Raw genomic sequence first — 20,012 nt, forward strand, 5'->3', positions numbered from 1 at the left:
GTGCACAGTTGTGTTATGTACATTATGAAGTCATAACAGATCGCAACTGAAATGTTTTGCATAAATAACAGAAATTTCGCCAGTTGCAAAGGTTGCAATAATCTCTCCAGCTATGCGCTATTTCCCATATATTTGTTCCTTTTTTTGTTTGTCATTTGTATGTACTATTCTGTTACTTGTAAACATTAAGAATACGGCATTGTGTGTACACATGCGTGCGCGTAAAGGGTGTATGGGAGGGGCCGAGCAGGGTGCGGGCGCTCGAGTGCGTAAATGATTGCTTTTGTACATGTGACTGTGTATGTGTGAGCATCTGTACGTGTACGTGCACATGTACCTGCCAGCAAGTGTATGTGTACTTGGGTATGTTTGCATTTGTGTGTGTGTGTGTGTGTGTATGTGTGTGTGTGTGTGTGTGTGTGTGTACGTGCGTGCGTGCGCCCGCGCGCGCGCGTGTGTGTATGTGTTTACCATGATGATGGAGATAAACCGAAATGAACGTATGCCAGATGCTCCATGTCACCGTGATTTTTTTTTTTTTTTTTTTTTTTTAGCTGTGTTCACATTGTTGTGTTTTTGACCAGTGTGTGCAGAGTTAGTTGCAAATACGAGCAACTGATACTTTGTATCTGAACGAGAGAGAGAGAGAGATAGACAGATAGAGAGAGAGAGAGAGTTGTTTGCTCTTGTGTTACACATTTGCTGGTCGCTGTTTTCAAAGTAGTAGCAGCTGGCAGACCGAGTAACACACTGAACAGAGGTTGATCATAGATAGAAGGAAGCAGTTTTTGCGCTTTCAAATGAAAACAACAACGGAATTCTTTACGGAGTGATTTCCCGCTCCACTGAATCGAGATGTGCTTGATTGATTATAACTGCCGAAGCTGGTAAACAATGCTGTTCCCCTACATCAAACACCCCTTAACTTCTGTTGGCTGATGTTATCTTCACGTCGTGTTCAAATTAATTTTTAAAAATACACCACAAGGAAAAAATGTGCCACTCCCAGGGAGATCGAGTGACAGAGACAGGCAAGGGAGGACGGAGAGAGAGTGAGTGGGAGACAGACAGACAGACAGACAGACAGAGGGTTGGATATGTAGGGGGGTTAGAGATGTGTGTGTGTGTGTGTGTGTGTGTGTGTGTGTGTGTGTGTGTGTAGGAGAGGAGGGAGTAAGAGATGTTGGGGTGTTGAGGTCAGATGAATCAGCGTGTCTGTGTGCATTCCTGTTGTCATCGCTTGTCACTCTGACACTCCGTTTCACTGACCTTCCCACACAATGCCATCCCTGCACATAAACAACATCACCACCCACATCCCCATTATCCCTGAAAGTGCCCGCACAGACCTAAGTGAGCAGAACACGGAAAATGCAGAGAACTGTCTGTTTTGATGGAGACGAGGACCAACCACTAAGTGAGTAAGTCAGGGTGCAGCGTGTGCACTTAGGGTGGTTGCGTATCCTTGTTCCCATTTTCACGGGTTCTTTCACGTGAGGCGCTACTGCGTTTGTTTGAAATGAATAGTGTGTGTGTGTGTGTGTGTGTGTGTGACCACTGTTTTCTGCCTTATTCCCTTACCCACGTGACCCACTCACCACCACCACCACCCCCGCGTATCCTTAGCCACGACACGTTCCTGATGACGAGGTCACACAACGCAGCAAGAGCTGACTGACTGGGTGTGTGTCTTACGTCCATGCACTTCTTCACATACTGTTTAAGGTTGACCAATCAGCGAATGGTGTGTTTAAGGTTGACCAGTCAGCGAATGGTGTGTTCAAGGGTGACCATTCATATATTAACCTGTTTAAAGATGACGGACACTGACCTGTTTAAAGATGACTATTTACACACTAACGTATTTGAAGGTGGCTATTCAGAAACTGGCTTGAATGAAGATGACAATTCAGACACATACCTGTTTAAGGATGGTTACTTAGAGACTGACCTGTTTGAAGATGACCATTCAGATACTGACCTGTCTGCGCATTACCATTGTGAAACTGAGCTGTTTAAGAATGTCCATTCAGTCACTGGTCTGTTTGAAGATGACCACTCTAGGACTTACCTATTTGAAGATGAACATTCTGAGATCGGCCTGTATGAAGATGATCATTCGGACATTGAGCTTTTTCAGTGAAAACAAACAGCACTCCGCATTTCCAGTGTGACTGTCCGGTAGAATTGTGCAGGCAGTGTGTGGAGAATGGGGGAGGACGTGGTTGTGGAGTGGTGGTGATGGTGATTGCTTTTGAACGTGGATTGGCAAGACGGAGGAAACGGGGCTGGTGTTTAAGAAATACTTTAGTATCAATGTTGTGGAGACTGACCTGTTTGAAGACGGCGTGGAAGACGTCGAGGTGGGAGCTGAGGTCGATACCCCGGGTGGCAGGCAGGGCGTCCTCGTCGTTGCTCTTGTGCTCCTCGTACAGCTGTACCTGCATCAACACCTCCGGGCTGCCCTCCTTCCTGCACCCACACACACTGCACCCTGCTGTCACCCGTCTTCACTCACTGACTCACTGTGTGTGTGTGTGTGTGTGTGTGTGTGTGTGTGTGTGTGTGTGTGTGTGTGTGTGTGTGTGTGTGTGTGTGTGTGTGTGTGTGTGTGTGTGTGTGTGTGACAGAGACAAACGAAACAAAACGAAGTGTATTTCACCAGGTAATGAGATAAGCAAATATTCATGCGGTTTTTTTTTCACCCAGCCCTGGAGGGGTAGGTTGTAAGAAAAGCGTACACTGAAAAAGAGTGCAAACAAACACTTTTCAATAATCATAAACAAGAAAGAAAAGAAAATTGGACACTAGACAACACACAACATAGAGAAATAGATGAGAACACACACACACACACACACACACACACACACACACACACACACACACACACACACAGTGAGAGAGAACATCTATCTCTCTCTCTGCACCCCTCAATCACTTCCTCAACCCGAACCCAGCAACGAGAATGGCATTCCATTAACTATACACAATAAAATGGAGAGAGAGAGACGGACACACACACACACACACACACACACACACACACACACACTGAGAGAGAACATCTATCTCTCTCTCTCTGTGTCATTCTATCACTTCCCCAACCCAAACCCAGCAACGAGAATGGCATTCCATTAACTGTGCACAATATAACAATATACAAAGAACAATATTAACACCACCTTAATCGAATGTAAATGAACACACTGAGAACAAAAGCAAAATAGACTTCCCTATGATTGTACAGTAGAATTTGGCATTGCCTATTTTTATAAATAGGAAAGACACCGAAGATCTTAAACGCATGGGTGAATGGAGAGAGTTTATATAAAACAGCAATAAAACGACATTAAAACACCAACGACCAAAGCGTATGTGAATGTACACACACACACACACACACACACACACACACACACACACATATATATATATATATATATATATATATATATATATATATATATATATATAAATGGGTCACTACCCAAGAGAAAAACAAAGAGAACAGTCCCAGGGATGACTCTTGACATTCGACACAGAACAGACTTAAGTCTCCCTCGCTGTGAATGGTTATCAACACAAGCACTATTACAATCTCAATCAATCTGAAGGCGCGCCAGAGGTGGTGGCGCCAGTTAGTCAGCCAGTGAAGCGTGCAGGCAGGTAAGAAAACAGGGTTACCTGCAGGTCATTAGTCAGCCGCTACTTCGGAAAGTCATCTGCCCCCAACCCACCATAGCAAGGCCTTTTGATCCCGTTTGTTTTTTCATGGTGTGTGTGTGTGTGTGTGTGTGTGTGTGTGTGTGTGTGTGTGTGTGTGAGAGAGCATGTGAATGTACGTATGTGTGTGCGATGTCACTTAATGTATGTCCTGGTCTTGTTTACTGTGTGTCATGCTCACAGTGTCTGTGTTTTGTTTACACTGCGTGTCATGTTTACACTGTGTCATGATCACACTTAATGTGTCATGCTCACAGTGTGTTTCATGTTTACACTGCGTGTCATGTTTACACTGTGTCATGCTCACACTTATCGTGTCATGCTCACAGTTACTGTGTCATGCTCACTATCATGCTCAAGTTTGTGTGTCATGCTCACACTGTGTCGTGCTCACAGTTATTGTGTCTTGCTCACAACTGCTATGTGTCATCCTTACACTTACAGTGTGTCATGCTCAATGTTGTGTACATATTTACTGTACGTCAGGCTTTCGGAAGATCGCTTACTTTGCGTCATAAATAGTTCCCATGTTGACTCTATTATTATTATTATTATTATAAAACACATACTGCAACTTTATCCCCATTCACCTACCCTCCTGCAGTTTCCTACATAGTCAGTGTAACACTTACTCCAGGTCAGAGGCCCAATCACACATGCTGCTGATGGAGACCTGATCAGTACATCCAGTGTTGAACACCGTCGCTCAGACAGGCACGTGAACAGATGCCATCAGTGGCGGGGGACTCATGTGCACAGGAATCACCAAAGGACTGTAGGCACAGTCACGTGTGTGCAGGAATCACCAAAGGATTGTAGGCACAGTCACGTGCACAGGAATCACCAACTTAAAGGATTGTAGGCACAGTTACATGTGCATATGAATCACCAAAGCGTTGCAGGAACAGTCACGTGTGCACATGAATCACCAAAGGATTGTAGGAACAGTCACGTGTGCACAGGAATCACCAAAGGACTGTAGGAACAGTCACATGTGCACATGAATCACCAAAGGACTGTAGGCACAGTCACATGTGCACATGAATCACCAAAGGACTGTAGGAACAGTCACATGTGCACATGAATCACCAAAGGATTGTAGGCACAGTCACGTGCACAGGAATCACCAAAGGATTGTAGGAACAGTCACATGTGCACAGGAATCACCAAAGGATTGTAGGCACAGTCACATGTGCACAGGAATCACCAAAGGATTGTAGGAACAGTCACATGTGCACAGGAATCACCAAAGGATTGTAGGCACAGTCACGTGCACATGAATCACCAAAGGATTGTAGGAACAGTCACGTGCACATGAATCACCAAAGGATTGTAGGAACAGTTACGTGCACAGGAATCACCAAAGGATTGTAGGCACAGTCACGTGCACAGGAATCACCAAAGGACTGTAGGAACAGTCACATGTGCACAGGAATCACCAAAGGATTGTAGGCACAGTCACGTGCACAGGAATCACCAAAGGATTGCAGGCAGATTCACGTGTACAGGAATCACCAAAGGATTGTAGGAACAGTCAGTCACATGTGCACAGGAATCACCGTTTACACATGCACATGAAGCAGCAAAGCACGAGAGACATCTTCGTTCAATCACCAGTGATCCCGCCATGCTGCACATCCTCCTCAGCCGCTGTGATAGTCTGGACACTGGTGCGTGCCCTGATCCTCCTCCCCTCCCCAGCCCGGCAAGGGCCGTAACCACCAAGAACCAAGAGAAAGAAGTGAGCGGGAGGGAGGATGTTTACCAACACACCTCAACACACTGAAGACAGCCAGGATCCCGAGGGACCTAACTGGCCCGCTCCTCAGTGACTCAGTCCCGCTTGTTGGCGCCTTCAGCTGACAGGTCAACACCTCTCTGTCCCTCTCCTGTCTCTGTCGTGGTCCCGGCCCTGTCTTGTCGTACGGGTGCAAACAGTCCCGCGAGGACTGCACTCTTTGGAGTGAGGGGGCAGGTATGCAAACATCAAGTCATTGAGCTCACGGTGGGAGGGGAGCCCTTGACCCACTCTACCACCCTCAATGTCAGAGGCCTTAAACGTAAAATCACACTGGTAGATCTATACAAGTGAATGCAGGGATTGCAGCCCTGCAGTGAATGGAAACAAGACAGGTGATACAGGCATGGACACAAGTCTGTCTTGCTCATAGCAGCATGTAGTCCGTCCTTCACACATTTGTCTGTTGCTGGTCACACCTCGTCCAACGAGTGGCTGAGGGGTGTGATGCCTGCAGCCATTCATACCTGCCTTTTATACACAGTGCCATCGTGACTTGTGTTGAAGAGAAACTCTGGCTCCGTCTGCCATGTCCACCGTTGTTTTCACGCCAGAGCTGAATACATATTGTAGCTTAGGGAGTGGACTGCATTGCTCGTCAGCTTAATCGATGCCTTTCAATTGGCTTTACGTGCTCCATTTTCCTGCACTGGCACTGATCGTTGCTTATTGTGGACCTGGATCATAGGGTCAATCAAAACCTTCACCCCATTCCCTACATACACTTCCAACACAACGCATGCTGCCTAATGCCTCAATCTCCCACTAAAAATATGCCGTGGCGAACACTGATCCAGGTCACGCACACTAATCAGACTAATGCCGCAGTCACATACTGCACTGCTCAAAACAGGCCGAAGCTTTTGCTGACTTCAAAAACACCAATTAATTCCTCAGTCACACACAGCACCAGCCCAGCCCCTGAGACCCGCGGCACGAGGGGCGTGCAAGAAGCGGCAGACCAACAGCACGGCGCTACGCACACTGAGCGGTGCGGGACAGGTATATGGCAGGGGACAGGTCCTAGCAGGCAGCACTGGGTCTGTGGCACCCCCCATCCACACACCAGCGTGGCCCAAAAATTGAGAGCCACCTCCATCCATGACGGCATCGCAATCACGTCTTCCTGTCACGACTTCACACACACACACACACCATGCGCGCGGGCACAGTAGCCCCGGGCAGTCCTCTTCTCCACATGTGAGCAGACTGTTCCTCATCAGTTCTTTCCTTCCACATGTTTTGGCATGCAAGGCCCTTTTTCACCACCATTTTTGGCAGCCATGCCCCGTTTCCATACCTGAATTCAAACTGTAATAAAGGTGTACATTGTAGACAAGTCTCGGAACAGCAGCTTGACACTTTCCAACCCACGAATCACAACACAACGTATATCGGCAGTGGTATTACAGTGATACAACACAGACTGTCGCTGTTTTAATTCTTACTAAAAATGCGATTGGCTGGACTGTAAGCAACAATATCACATGTCAGTTCTCGCATTAGAAACATCTGCAACAAAACGTGCAGCATCACCTACGAACACCATGCAAGACATGAAGAACACTTGGTGCAAAAGAGATTTTCTCACAAAACGCATAGGATAATTAATTCTGACCCAACCAAAAAGCGGGAAGGCAGTTTCGACAAACATGAATATCGCTCCGAGGGGTAGGGGGTGGGAAGGGAATGGGTGGGGAAGGGGGACCATGTGAAGGACGGGGTCTGCCTGTGTCTTTGTGCCAACCCACCTCACGCCCCAGCGGACAGAGGCACTGAGCTGGCCGGGGACCTATCAACAATGGCGGCGATTGTTTTCAGGGATTACCGGCTTGCTGCCTAATCATGTGTACCCTTGTCTTGACCAGCTGGCCCTCCAGCTCTGAGTCCACTGAAGCCTGACTGGCTTTGTGGCCACGGTCCAGTGGCGGGGTCCGCTGCCCAGTCCTGGGGACGGCGGGCTGGGGGACACAGTGAGGAGCGGAGCCCTTTGAGGTCCGCCACGCCGCCCCCGCCGTCACGGCTGTTTGTTGACTTGCCGGGATTACCGCCCCGTCCCCCCTCCCACACGTTGTCTGGTCCCTGATTCCGCACACCCACAACAACACCGCTATGGACTGGGCCAGGGTTTGGTTGCTAGGCCTGTTGGAGACACGTCGCTTTGATATTCTCTTCGCTTTCACCTCCGTTCTTTATTTTGTATACGTCTTGCGGCGAGGATATTGTGTTTTGCACAGTCAAGGTACGCACAGCCTTTTAGTTATTGTGGACCTGATATCCTGCTGCTTCTTCATCCAAATCAACATAGAAATGTCTTGCTTTTTATATGCACCGTCATGCCAAATTTTCTGTCAAAATATAATCATTGGAAATAGTATGACTGACATTCTATGTCTCCTTCGGATATATCCTTCTGTATCAACAACACAAAACAATAGGCTATAAACAGAAAACACTGATGTTGAAAACACTGACTCTGCTAACTGAATAAGAGAAGTGAACTGCAGCACAAGTCAGCTTGTGTCTAGTGTGTACAAACAGGCCTTTCCACTACACGTCCCGCACTCTGCTTACCGAACAAGTATCAAACTTGTCCAGACTTCCTGGCTTTCTCAGGTTAGACTACTCACGTTGCTGCCATAACATTGACTTTGACAGTCTCAGTCTTCCAATTCAACAACTTTTCCAAGCTTTACACCCCCTCACCCCACCCTACACACCTCTATATCTTCAGAAATCGTGCCAGTACTACTGGCCAGCTCTGTGCCAAGGTCTGAAGAATGAACGAAAGGGAGTGGGGTCCTGGGTAAGGAACGGAAGAAACAAGCCGTTAAAGAGGCCCGATTGTATTTCACCGTCTAACCCGTGTGTAACAAATGTGACAGGTGCTGCAGGAGTAGAACTGTTGGTCTGCCGGGGGTGTTCCTTTCTGAGGCCTGAGGCCAGAAGAAGCAATGATAGGGGTGGAGGTGGGGAAGCCGTTATGTCATGAAGTAACAGTGCAGAGACTGAAGAAACGTCAGCAACTGGGACAGTGTGCGTGTGCTGACAACTCACCAGAGCTGTCTGCACCTCCCTGACCACACACCATGTTCTGTGTAGAAATAACTCGGTCTCCACTAATAAACCGACAGACAGCTCACTGTCTCATCGGAGCTATTCGAAGTGACATCACGCTGTCAGCCATATTGGATGCGGAGTATTCATGCTTCGGACGCTGCGGCCGGTGTACTTTCCTCGTGGTTTGAAGTCAGCAATGCTGACAAATTAAAATTCATCGTTGCTCTGTATCTTCCCGATAAAGAACAGTGAGTTGAATATGCATTTGCGAGCCCAGCCAGAGTAGAAGCCTAATTTCGTGGTTTTTCGAATTTACTGGATTCAACACCCGTCGAAAAAATGTCGGCAAACCGCCAATATGTATTTCCTCTTACCAGACTTAAAGCAGAAAGTGGTCTCAAATCATAAAGACAAAATATGTAGCAGACCAGAAAGAAGCAAACAAAGGGCACTGCAGACAAGCACAAGCAGAGGACTGTTCCAGACCACACACAGCAACAGGCAGCAGAGCGGACAACAGGCCACAAACACTTACTTCAGGGTGCTCAGCACGTCCTGCAGCCGTAGCCCTGCAACATACAGCGTCACCATACACTTCAGTCAGCAATGCCGTCTTTTCGCACTGTCTGTCTGTCTGTCTTTCTGTCTGTCTCTGTCTGTCTGTCTGTCTGTCTTTCTGTCTGTTTGTCTGTCTGTCTTTCTGTCTGTCTCTGTCTGTCTGTCTGTCTGTCTTTCTGTCTGTCTGACTGACTCTCTCTCTCTCTCTCAAAATTCTGAAAGGGAACCAGGGTGATTGGGTGAGAGGGGACGAGGACAGGGGTGGGGGGCACTTGGCATGACGTACATGTTCGCAAAACCTTATGTCAGATACAGAGGCTGTAGCCACAAATCGTTGAACTGGCGTTTAAAATGGCTATCTATCGTTCGTTGTTGTTGTTTACTGTTGCATGATGCTGATGTCATGTGACCAGCATCAGGTTTCAGTTTCAATGAACAACGTATTCCTGTTGAATGTGTTCATAACACTATCCCATGATTCCGTGTTTTCCCTGTCATTTTTCTCCCGTCAATTCAGTTTTAAGGAGGCGTCAAAGCATGCGGGTTGGCCCGTATAAGCTACAGCACATCTATTTGGACATTCTTTTTTTTTATACACACAAGGAGGGGTGAGCAGATGAATAGACCCAACGCGCTGGTCATGTCTTGACAGCCTACAAATGGTGATAAAAAATGAAAAATGGGAATCCCTCCACAAACCTACGGGAACTGGTTGATAACTAACGAGCGAACGAACTAACTAAAGAAATAACAGCAGATCTGGTGTACAGTATATGGTTCAATCTAAACGCTTTAATACCATGTTGAAACTGAAACCGAAAATAAATAAAGAAATGAATAGATAGATAGATAAATAAATAAATAAATAAACTAGACGTTGGCTCACCGAAGAACTCGTTGCGGATGCGGACCCGGTCCTGCAGGCCTGTGGTGTAGATGATGAGGCAGTTCATCAGCTCCAGCAGGGACGTGGTGTAGGCGGCATTGTCAGAGCTCCGCAGCTCGTCCACGATCAGACTGAACCGGTACTTCTTGTTCTGGATTGCCTGCACACACACAACCAGCCAGCCCTTAAACCACTGACCATCGTCGTCTGAACCCAGCAACAGCACTCCTTCTACATTCACGTATGTGCGATTGGACTCTTACCCACACATGTTGGCAGCTATACACTGTTCTCGTGGGTATTCATGCTGGGAACGTTGGCGTTTTCATATCCAACCGAACGCTAACATGGTTTATGTGATCTTTGTCAACGCACGCATCATTATCATCATCATCATTATTATTTTATCTGCGTGCTTGTGTGCGTGTGCATGCTTGTGTGTGAGTGCGTGCTTGCGCGTGCTTGTGTTTTGTAGCCTGCTCAGGAGCCACAAATAATTTCAAGAAAGAAAAAGCGCGCATGCGGTCACCGTGACAGCTTCCAGATGTTCCCCCAGTGGACACGGTGAGGTGGAGAAGACAGGTGTACCCTTCACCCAACCTTATCCAGCCCACACCCACTACCTGCCCCGAACAGCCCATCGTCAAAACAAGTCCGGACCCCGTCAATCCAGTCTCGCACCCCAGCATTTATCCGTTCTTGTCAAGTGATTCATCCCGTCCTCCTCGCACCCAGCCCCCTTCTCTTTACTGCCGCCCCCTTCTCCAAACTCACTGTTGTATTTGTTTTGGAAATGAAGTCACAAACACGTACGGACTTCGACCCAAAAGTGGTTCAGCTTGGACAGTATGTTTAGGAGGCCCTGTTAGGCAAGTTGTGGTCCAGATGTAAAGCTAACACCCACGTTGGTACAGTCTTTGTATTGGTACGTGGGATGAGTGCTCAAGACACAATCATACTGTTATCAGGCCCAAAGAGATGAGTTGAATTTGAGGACCCATTGGCATTCGTGTACACACACACACACACACACACACACATATATATATATATATATATATATATATATACATATATACAGAGACAGTGAGAGAGAGACAGAGACAAAGAGTTATATATATATATATATATATATATATATATATATATATATATTAGAGAGAGAGAGAGGGACAAACAGAAAGAGACAGAGACACGTCTGTCTTCTGCACAAGAATACAGCGAGCATTCTTGGCTTTTATTTGCTTATGTGGGGAAAAAAACAACATTTATTTTTATTCATTCAAATCGTTGTTTTGTTCTTGCATTCTGCTCTTTTCGATTGCTGTTTCCGATCTGGTGGTGCACACAGCGCTGTTTTTCATAAACAACGTTTCACTCGTACTTCCCATTTCTTAATATAAAAAAGACAAACCACCCAATCTCTCTCCCGCACCCCTTTCTCCAATGTGTGTGTGTGTGTGTGTGTGTGTGTGTGTGTGTGTGTGTGTGTGTGTGTGTGTGTGTGAAAGAAAGAGAGAGAGAGAGAGGGTGGAGTATGATAAAGTGACGGAACACCCATCAGTCCAGCACCTTTCCCACGTCGCCCAGTTACTGTCGATATGGAAGCCACTCAAATCGTTGATCCAGCCCTTCCCTATCTTTTCTGCAGGGGTACTTCAACCCTCGTTTTGGGAAAACGTACAGGGAATAAGTCGCTCCATTTCATTTTCTTGAGTTCGCCCCAGATTAAAGAAAGCTTTGAGTCTTGTGACGCAGAGGCACAGCTGTACGTTATACTTTGCTAACATGATAAAAGGTGTTCTGTTCCAGTGCTGCTGCCAAAAAGAAAATATCTGTACTAAAGTATAGATAATAAAGGTTGTGTTTTGTGTATTCGTGTATTCGTATTCGTTTGCGTTGTAGTAACAGACCAAACAGAATTCTGTGGCTTTACCGTGACTGGCTTCACTGCTGTTTTGTCCGGTCAGATGGACAACCAGACGGTGTCATCCCGATTCTCCACGCTTTCATATTCATCCTTGTACAAACTGCTCAGTTCGATTTAACGTCTGTTCACAAATGCGATATAAGACGTACGTACGTACGCGCGCGCGCGCGCGTGTGTGTATGTATGTGTGTGTGTGTGTGTGTGTGTGTGTGTGTGTGTGTGTGTGTGTGTGTGTGTGTGTGTGTGTGTGTTTGAAAGAGAGAGATAGAGACAGACAGAGAAAAACAGAGAGAATGAGAAAGACACAGAGAAAGAGAAGAGAGAGAGAGCGAGACTGAACTGGCCAAACAATAATGAAACGCAGGCGAAACAAAATGAGTTAAACTCTCAAGAGGTGACTGACAGTGGCCCACCATCAAAGTGTAGGCGAATCGGGAATAGGCGTTTTGGACCAATTCCAAGCTGTCACTGAGACAGCATGGGGCGGGGATAGGTGGGGGAAGGCAGGGGGTGGCCATGTGGGAAAACGGCAGGCCTGAACTTACTCTGTTCAACCCTGCTAGAGTTCACGAACCTGCTAAATGAACTTTTTTAGGGAAAGAACCTCGCGCATAGAATGGCCGGAAGAGAAAGGGGTGATTCGGGATTCTGATGTGTCAGACGCGCACAGTATGGATGGTGAAGAGAGTAATCTGTGATTCTGTTTCAGAAACGCACAATATGAAAGGGAAAAAAGGGTGATTTGGGAGTCTAACCATGTCATAAAGCACAATAATGAAGAGGAAGGAAGAACTTTGTGTCAGAAACGTACACTGGTGTGTAATATAATTCAGACGCCTCGCCCTCCAAACCTAAGCTCCCCTGTTACACACCAGACCGGTCTCCACTGACCATTTTCCTCTCCCTCCCCCGCAGACGGCATATCCGTAAATGCGTCCCCTGGCTGTGCTGCTTTTCTCTGACTTGTGATCACTTCTGCCTTTGCCTGGACTCTGCATGGTCGTGGACTCATTCCAAGTGTTAACACGCGCTGTTGTTCGTGGTTATGAAAACACTAACTGGCCAGTGCATGTCTTTTCCTGGCTCTTCTCAGCGATACTGCCTTCGGCGGCTGTGACAGTTTGCTGCCTATACCATTAATAAGTCTGTAAAGTATCTACTCTCCTCCCCCCTTTTCTCTCTCCCAAATACACACGGGCATGTGTGCATGCGCGCACATACACACGTACACTCTGTGACACATTGCACTTACACTGTCTTGAGCTGCTTCTAGTACTGCTTCTAGTTAATAACAAAGTGAAACGGGGAAAGAGAGAGACCAAGAGAGACCGAGACAGAGACAAGCACTGCTACAGAGAGGGGTGGTGGTGGTTAAAGAGTCAGGGGGGTGAAAGATGGTTGGGGGGGGGGGGGGGGGGGTTAGAGGGGGCAGAGGGACTGCGCACTCAGTGACTTGAAGTTATGTAAAACCAGACCTAAAATTACGACAGACAATGAAGAAAAAAGGAAGACAGTAATTTTCCACTCGCGTTACACTCAGGCTAATGTGCTTCTTCCCTGATTCTTTTGTGCGTAGCCAACACACACACACACACACACTATGATATTCGCGTCAACAACAACAAAATCGTTGTCTTATGTTTTATTATTTTTTTCCTTGTTCTGTGCATTCCAAGGGGGGTCAGTCAAGAGCTTCCTGCCAAGGCACGAGTGGGACCAGTATTCAAGGGTATTTTCTTGTGTTCTTTGCTGTTAGTGTCTGAAACTATGTGACGTACGGATGTGAATGAGTATGGTAACGGATTGGGTGCTGACCGTCCAATGTTGTTCAATCGTTAAGTTTTCAGTGTTAACGAATATCAGGCTCTGCAAATGGCCAACAGACACCATACTGGAAGGCTCACTAAATGATGCAGGCTGTGTGTGTGTGTGTGTGTGTGTTGGGTGGGCGGGTGGGTATTGAGGGCAGGCGTGTGAGCAAGTTTGCTGAACGCGACATTTTTTATACCTTTTGTTTTACTTTCATTATTTTTAACAGTTTCAATTCATTTTTCAAAATGTAATTTATTCATTTCATCTTTTATTTAGCTTATTTATCTTCAGTTCCTTTTATTGTAATGCATTGAATGTAAATTTTCCCGCAGCTCTTTCATTCCTACAGCATTAATAGCTGAAGACCTGACCAATGCATAGTGTCTAGGTACAGATCAAGTATCTGGCATTTTTGTTTCGTTTCGTTTTCAAAGCAGATCAAAGGCGCAACGTATACCGATTAGTCTAGATTGTTTTATTTTTGCTTTATTCAATGTTTAAAAAAAAAAATGGTGACAAGGTAGCATTAGTCACACTACACATTACACAAACTTTATTGTCTATACTTTGGAACAGAAATTTTCTTTTCTTTTCTTTTTAATCGGATATTTGATATAAAAAAAAATTAAAAAAACAACAAAAAAAACCAATCATGAGACTGCTATAAAGAGGTTCCAGTGGCTTTCTGCCAGACTAGTCCGCGCGATTTGACACTTCCTTGAAATAGAAGACGCAACGGTATAAGTGGGAAAGGGAGTGATGGGTAAACTTCCTGATCTGAGCCATGTATGTGAGATTCTATACTGATTTCCTGATCTGAGCCATGTCTGTGATATTCTATACTGACTTCCTGATCTGAGCCATGTCTGTGAGATTCTATACTGATTTCCTGATCTGAGCAATGTCTGTGAGATTCTTTTCTGATTTCCTGATCTGAGCCATGTCTGTGAGATTCTATACTGATTTCCTGATCTGAGCAATGTATGTGAGATTCTATACTGATTTCCTGATCTGAGCCATGTATGTGAGATTCTATACTGATTTTCTGATCTGAGCCATGTCTGTGAGATTCTTTTCTGATTTCCTGATCTGAGCCATGTATGTGAGATTCTATACTGATTTCCTGATCTGAGCAATGTATGTGAGATTCTATACTGACTTCCTGATCTGAGCAATGTATGTGAGATTCTATACTGATTTCCTGATCTGAGCAATGTATGTGAGATTCTATACTGACTTCCTGATCTGAGCCATGTCTGTGAGATTCTATACTGATTTCCTGATCTGAGCCATGTCTGTGAGATTCTATACTGATTTCCTGATCTGAGCCATGTATGTGAGATTCTATACTGATTTCCTGATCTGAGCCATGTATGTGAGATTCTATACTGATTTCCTGATCTGAGCCATGTATGTGAGATTCTATACTGATTTCCTGATCTGAGCCATGTATGTGAGATTCTATACTGATTTCCTGATCTGAGCCATGTATGTGAGATTCTATACTGATTTCCTGATCTGAGCCATGTATGTGAGATTCTATACTGATTTCCTGATCTGAGCCATGTCTGTGAGATTCTATACTGATTTCCTGATCTGAGCCATGTATGTGAGATTCTATACTGATTTCCTGATCTGAGCAATGTATGTGAGATTCTATACTGACTTCCTGATCTGAGCAATGTATGTGAGATTCTATACTGATTTCCTGATCTGAGCAATGTATGTGAGATTCTATACTGATTTTCTTATCTGAGCCATGTATGTGAGATTCTATACTGACTTCCTGATCTGAGCAATGTGAGATTCTATACTGATTTCCTGATCTGAGGAATGTATGTGAGATTCTATACTGATTTCCTGATCTGAGCCATGTATGTGAGATTCTATACTGATTTCCTGATCTGAGCCATGTCTGTGAGATTCTATACTGACTTCCTGATCTGAGCCATGTATGTGAGATTCTATACTGATTTCCTGATCTGAGCAATGTATGTGAGATTCTATACTGACTTCCTGATCTGAGCCATGTCTGTGAGATTCTATACTGATTTCCTGATCTGAGCCATGTCTGTGAGATTCTATACTGATTTCCTGATCTGAGCCATGTATGTGAGATTCTATACTGATTTCCTGATCTGAGCCATGTCTGTGAGATTCTATACTGATTTCCTGATCTGAGCAATGTATGTGAGATTCTATACTGTTTTTCTGATCTGAGCCATGTATGTGAGATTCTTTTCTGATTTCCTGATCTGAGCAATGTATGTGAGATTCTATACTGATTTCCTGATCTGAGCCATGTCTGTGAGATTCTTTTCTGATTTCCTGATCTGAGCCATGTCTGTGAGATTCTTTTCTGATTTCCTGATCTGAGCCATGTATGTGAGATTCTATACTGATTTCCTGATCTGAGCAATGTATGTGAGATTCTATACTGACTTCCTGATCTGAGCCATGTCTGTGAGATTCTATACTGATTTCCTGATCTGAGCCATGTCTGTGAGATTCTATACTGATTTCCTGATCTGAGCCATGTATGTGAGATTCTATACTGATTTCCTGATCTGAGCCATGTATGTGAGATTCTATACTGATTTCCTGATCTGAGCCATGTATGTGAGATTCTATACTGATTTCCTGATCTGAGCCATGTATGTGAGATTCTATACTGATTTTCTGATCTGAGCCATGTATGTGAGATTCTTTTCTGATTTCCTGATCTGAGCCATGTATGTGAGATTCTATACTGATTTCCTGATCTGAGCCATGTCTGTGAGATTCTATACTGATTTCCTGATCTGAGCCATGTATGTGAGATTCTATACTGATTTCCTGATCTGAGCCATGTATGTGAGATTCTATACTGATTTCCTGATCTGAGCAATGTATGTGAGATTCTATACTGATTTCCTGATCTGAGCAATGTATGTGAGATTCTATACTGATTTTCTTATCTGAGCAATGTATGTGAGATTCTATACTGACTTCCTGATCTGAGCAATGTGAGATTCTATACTGATTTCCTGATCTGAGGAATGTATGTGAGATTCTATACTGATTTCCTGATCTGAGCCATGTATGTGAGATTCTATACTGATTTCCTGATCTAAGCCATGTCTGTGAGATTCTATACTGAATTCCTGATCTGAGCCATGTATGTGAGATTCTATACTGATTTCCTGATCTGAGCAATGTATGTGAGATTCTATACTGACTTCCTGATCTGAGCCATGTCTGTGAGATTCTATACTGATTTCCTGATCTGAGCCATGTCTGTGAGATTCTATACTGATTTCCTGATCTGAGCCATGTATGTGAGATTCTATACTGATTTCCTGATCTGAGCCATGTCTGTGAGATTCTATACTGATTTCCTGATCTGAGCAATGTATGTGAGATTCTATACTGTTTTTCTGATCTGAGCCATGTATGTGAGATTCTTTTCTGATTTCCTGATCTGAGCAATGTATGTGAGATTCTATACTGATTTCCTGATCTGAGCCATGTCTGTGAGATTCTTTTCTGATTTCCTGATCTGAGCCATGTCTGTGAGATTCTTTTCTGATTTCCTGATCTGAGCAATGTATGTGAGATTCTATACTGACTTCCTGATCTGAGCAATGTATGTGAGATTCTATACTGATTTTCTTATCTGAGCCATGTATGTGAGATTCTATACTGACTTCCTGATCTGAGCAATGTGAGATTCTATACTGATTTCCTGATCTGAGGAATGTATGTGAGATTCTATACTGATTTCCTGATCTGAGCCATGTATGTGAGATTCTATACTGATTTCCTGATCTGAGCCATGTCTGTGAGATTCTATACTGATTTCCTGATCTGAGCAATGTATGTGAGATTCTATACTGACTTCCTGATCTGAGCAATGTATGTGAGATTCTATACTGATTTCCTGATCTGAGGAATGTATGTAAGATTCTATACTGATTTCTCTTAACATGTTCCACTGCCTGTCTCTGTCACTGGATTCAGGTTTCGTGTCCTACAACAGCTGTCCTTCATGGCTGAAATGGGTAGCCTTTTGACAAATGATACGTTCTCTAGTAAGCGCAGGCAAGTGCACGCACAGTGTCTCTCTCTCTCTCTCTCTCTCTCACGATATATATATATATATATATATATATATATATATATATATATATACATATATATACATAAATGTGCATTCAAACTCACACAAAGACATCCCATCGTTCAAAGATCTTCAGGTCAGATCCGCTTTTAATCCAGATCCAACCGATAAATCGGTTTGTATTCAAGATATGTTACAAATGTATTCACAAATCAGCCCCTTCCTATCTCTGTGCCTGCCTTCACCTCTACACTCCATCTCGCTCACTACGATCAAAGATAAACAAGTTTCCCCACAGACCAATTTGAATACATGTACAAAACTCGCCCAGGTTATTTTCCTTCGCCCTTGCCAACCACTTGAAAAGAGAGAGAGAGAGCGAGAAACAGCTCCGAACGTACACTTTTTTTTTTCCTTTTCTCTATCCCCCCTGCCCTCCTCAACCCTTTACCCAAACATGTTTCTTTTCCCCAAACAAGAACAGCACGCTGGGAGGACGTGCAGATTCAAAGGTGAAAATGGAAAATGCAGCCTGGTGAAAGTCGGGGGGAGGGATGGAGTGGTGGTGAAAAAAGCCAACTCATGTTCTGAGTGTCTGAGGCAAGCGGGCAACGACACAGTAACCCGGGTGGTGGTGTGTCTTTCAACTCTCACATAAAAGACGCGAGCGTTGTGTCCATGGAACCTCTGTATAAATTATCTGGTTAGTTCACCAGTAAGACCGCCATGCTCGCAATCAAACCGTTGTCACTTCCAGTTACAGACACCAAATATTCTGGAAATTTTTCCTGTAATTGCTCTAGCAATATTTTAGTACATCGTCTATTATTTCACTGTACATTCCTCTCAAACCAATAAATATAAGAACAGGGGAGAGAACAGACTTTAGCACAAGATACGGGGATATTTCCAGCGTGTGTTGTATGATCCCCAGCAATCTATTACACTTGCTGAAGTCATACAACATATATTATCATAATTCCTTTCATTGGCAATGTGTGTGTGTGTGTGTGTGTGTGTGTGTGTGCGTGTGGAGCACGCACACACACACACACACACACACACACATTCGTGCTGAAGTGCCCACGTCAGCCAAAGGAAAATACATGGGCCACAGCCCACACATGCACAGAGACATGTGGGCAGAAGTGTTGGTGACTGATAACATGTCCACAGTTGTGCTGTCAAGGGTAGAGCAGTTGTCACACCGACTCCCCTCCCTCCCTGTGTAGACCGCGGCTGTGTTGTCACGTCACAAACATTGTCCTCACCTCACACTATCTCTTCTCCTCCGCTCTGCTTTTATCACCGTCCGGCCCCTTTTCGGTGACGCCCTGTGGCGTATGCGTCATCCCCCCTCATTACCTGGCCTTTTCTTGCAGATTGGGGTGTGTGTGTGTGTGTGTGTGTGTGTGTGTTTGGACAGATATGATGTAGCGTGTATGGATCAGTCCGCACACGGCTTTGACAGCCTCTTGAAACTGAAACTCTGTGTGTGTGTGTGTGTGTGTAGCTCTTTCACACACCTTCCCCTCAACTACTCTCCACACCCTCCACATTTACCTACCTTCAGTTTTCATAATTATGTACTTTGGTCTTTGCGTTTTGAGAGAGAGCGAGCAAGCAAGCGAGAAAGAGAGACAGAGAACGCTGAACTGTAAATGATTGATTGGTTAGGTGTTTTCTGCCCATGTCCATTGGGGTGGGACGGGGTGGGACTCACGTGACAAAATCCATCTTGAAAAACAAATCTCTCTCTCTCTCTCTCTCTCTCTCTCTCTCTCACACACACACACACACACACACACAAAATTATGTTTTTCTTGACCTCCGAGTTACCTGTCCTATATCACTTTTACAACCGGCTTGTACTGGTGATAAAATTTCGGGGAAAGTTGAGGTGATCTAAGATGCTGTCAACCTTCGTTTTAATCCTGTCACAGTCAGATCACCCCAATTCCTACACCTCCCTTCTCGCCGTCCTCCTCCCCACTGCATCATCCCTCCCACTCACTCCCACGTCCCTCTCCTGAGTGACTGATTGAACCACTCCGGGCCCGCGTTGTTCACCTTTCTGACAGCGAATCTTCACGAAGCGTCCATGCAAGAATACACTGTTTTTTACTTGTCCCACATGGGAACA

General features: G+C 45.0%; 1 protein-coding gene across 1 annotated transcript in view; it reads right to left on the minus strand.

Annotated features, from left to right (window-relative positions):
• The window catches only part of LOC143283925 (uncharacterized), a 78,757-nt gene that overhangs the window by 23,330 nt on the left and 35,415 nt on the right, over positions 1 to 20,012 (minus strand). The window contains exons 3-5 of the mRNA XM_076590365.1: positions 10,029 to 10,188; positions 9,120 to 9,153; positions 2,334 to 2,472 (exon numbers count right to left, since the gene is read on the minus strand). Of these exons, the coding sequence (XP_076446480.1) occupies positions 2,334 to 2,472; positions 9,120 to 9,153; positions 10,029 to 10,188 (333 nt within the window). The remainder of the gene's footprint in view (positions 1 to 2,333; positions 2,473 to 9,119; positions 9,154 to 10,028; positions 10,189 to 20,012) is intronic.

The sequence above is a fragment of the Babylonia areolata genome, chromosome 7 (genome assembly GCF_041734735.1).
Source record: "Babylonia areolata isolate BAREFJ2019XMU chromosome 7, ASM4173473v1, whole genome shotgun sequence".
NCBI lineage: Eukaryota > Metazoa > Mollusca > Gastropoda > Neogastropoda > Buccinidae > Babylonia > Babylonia areolata.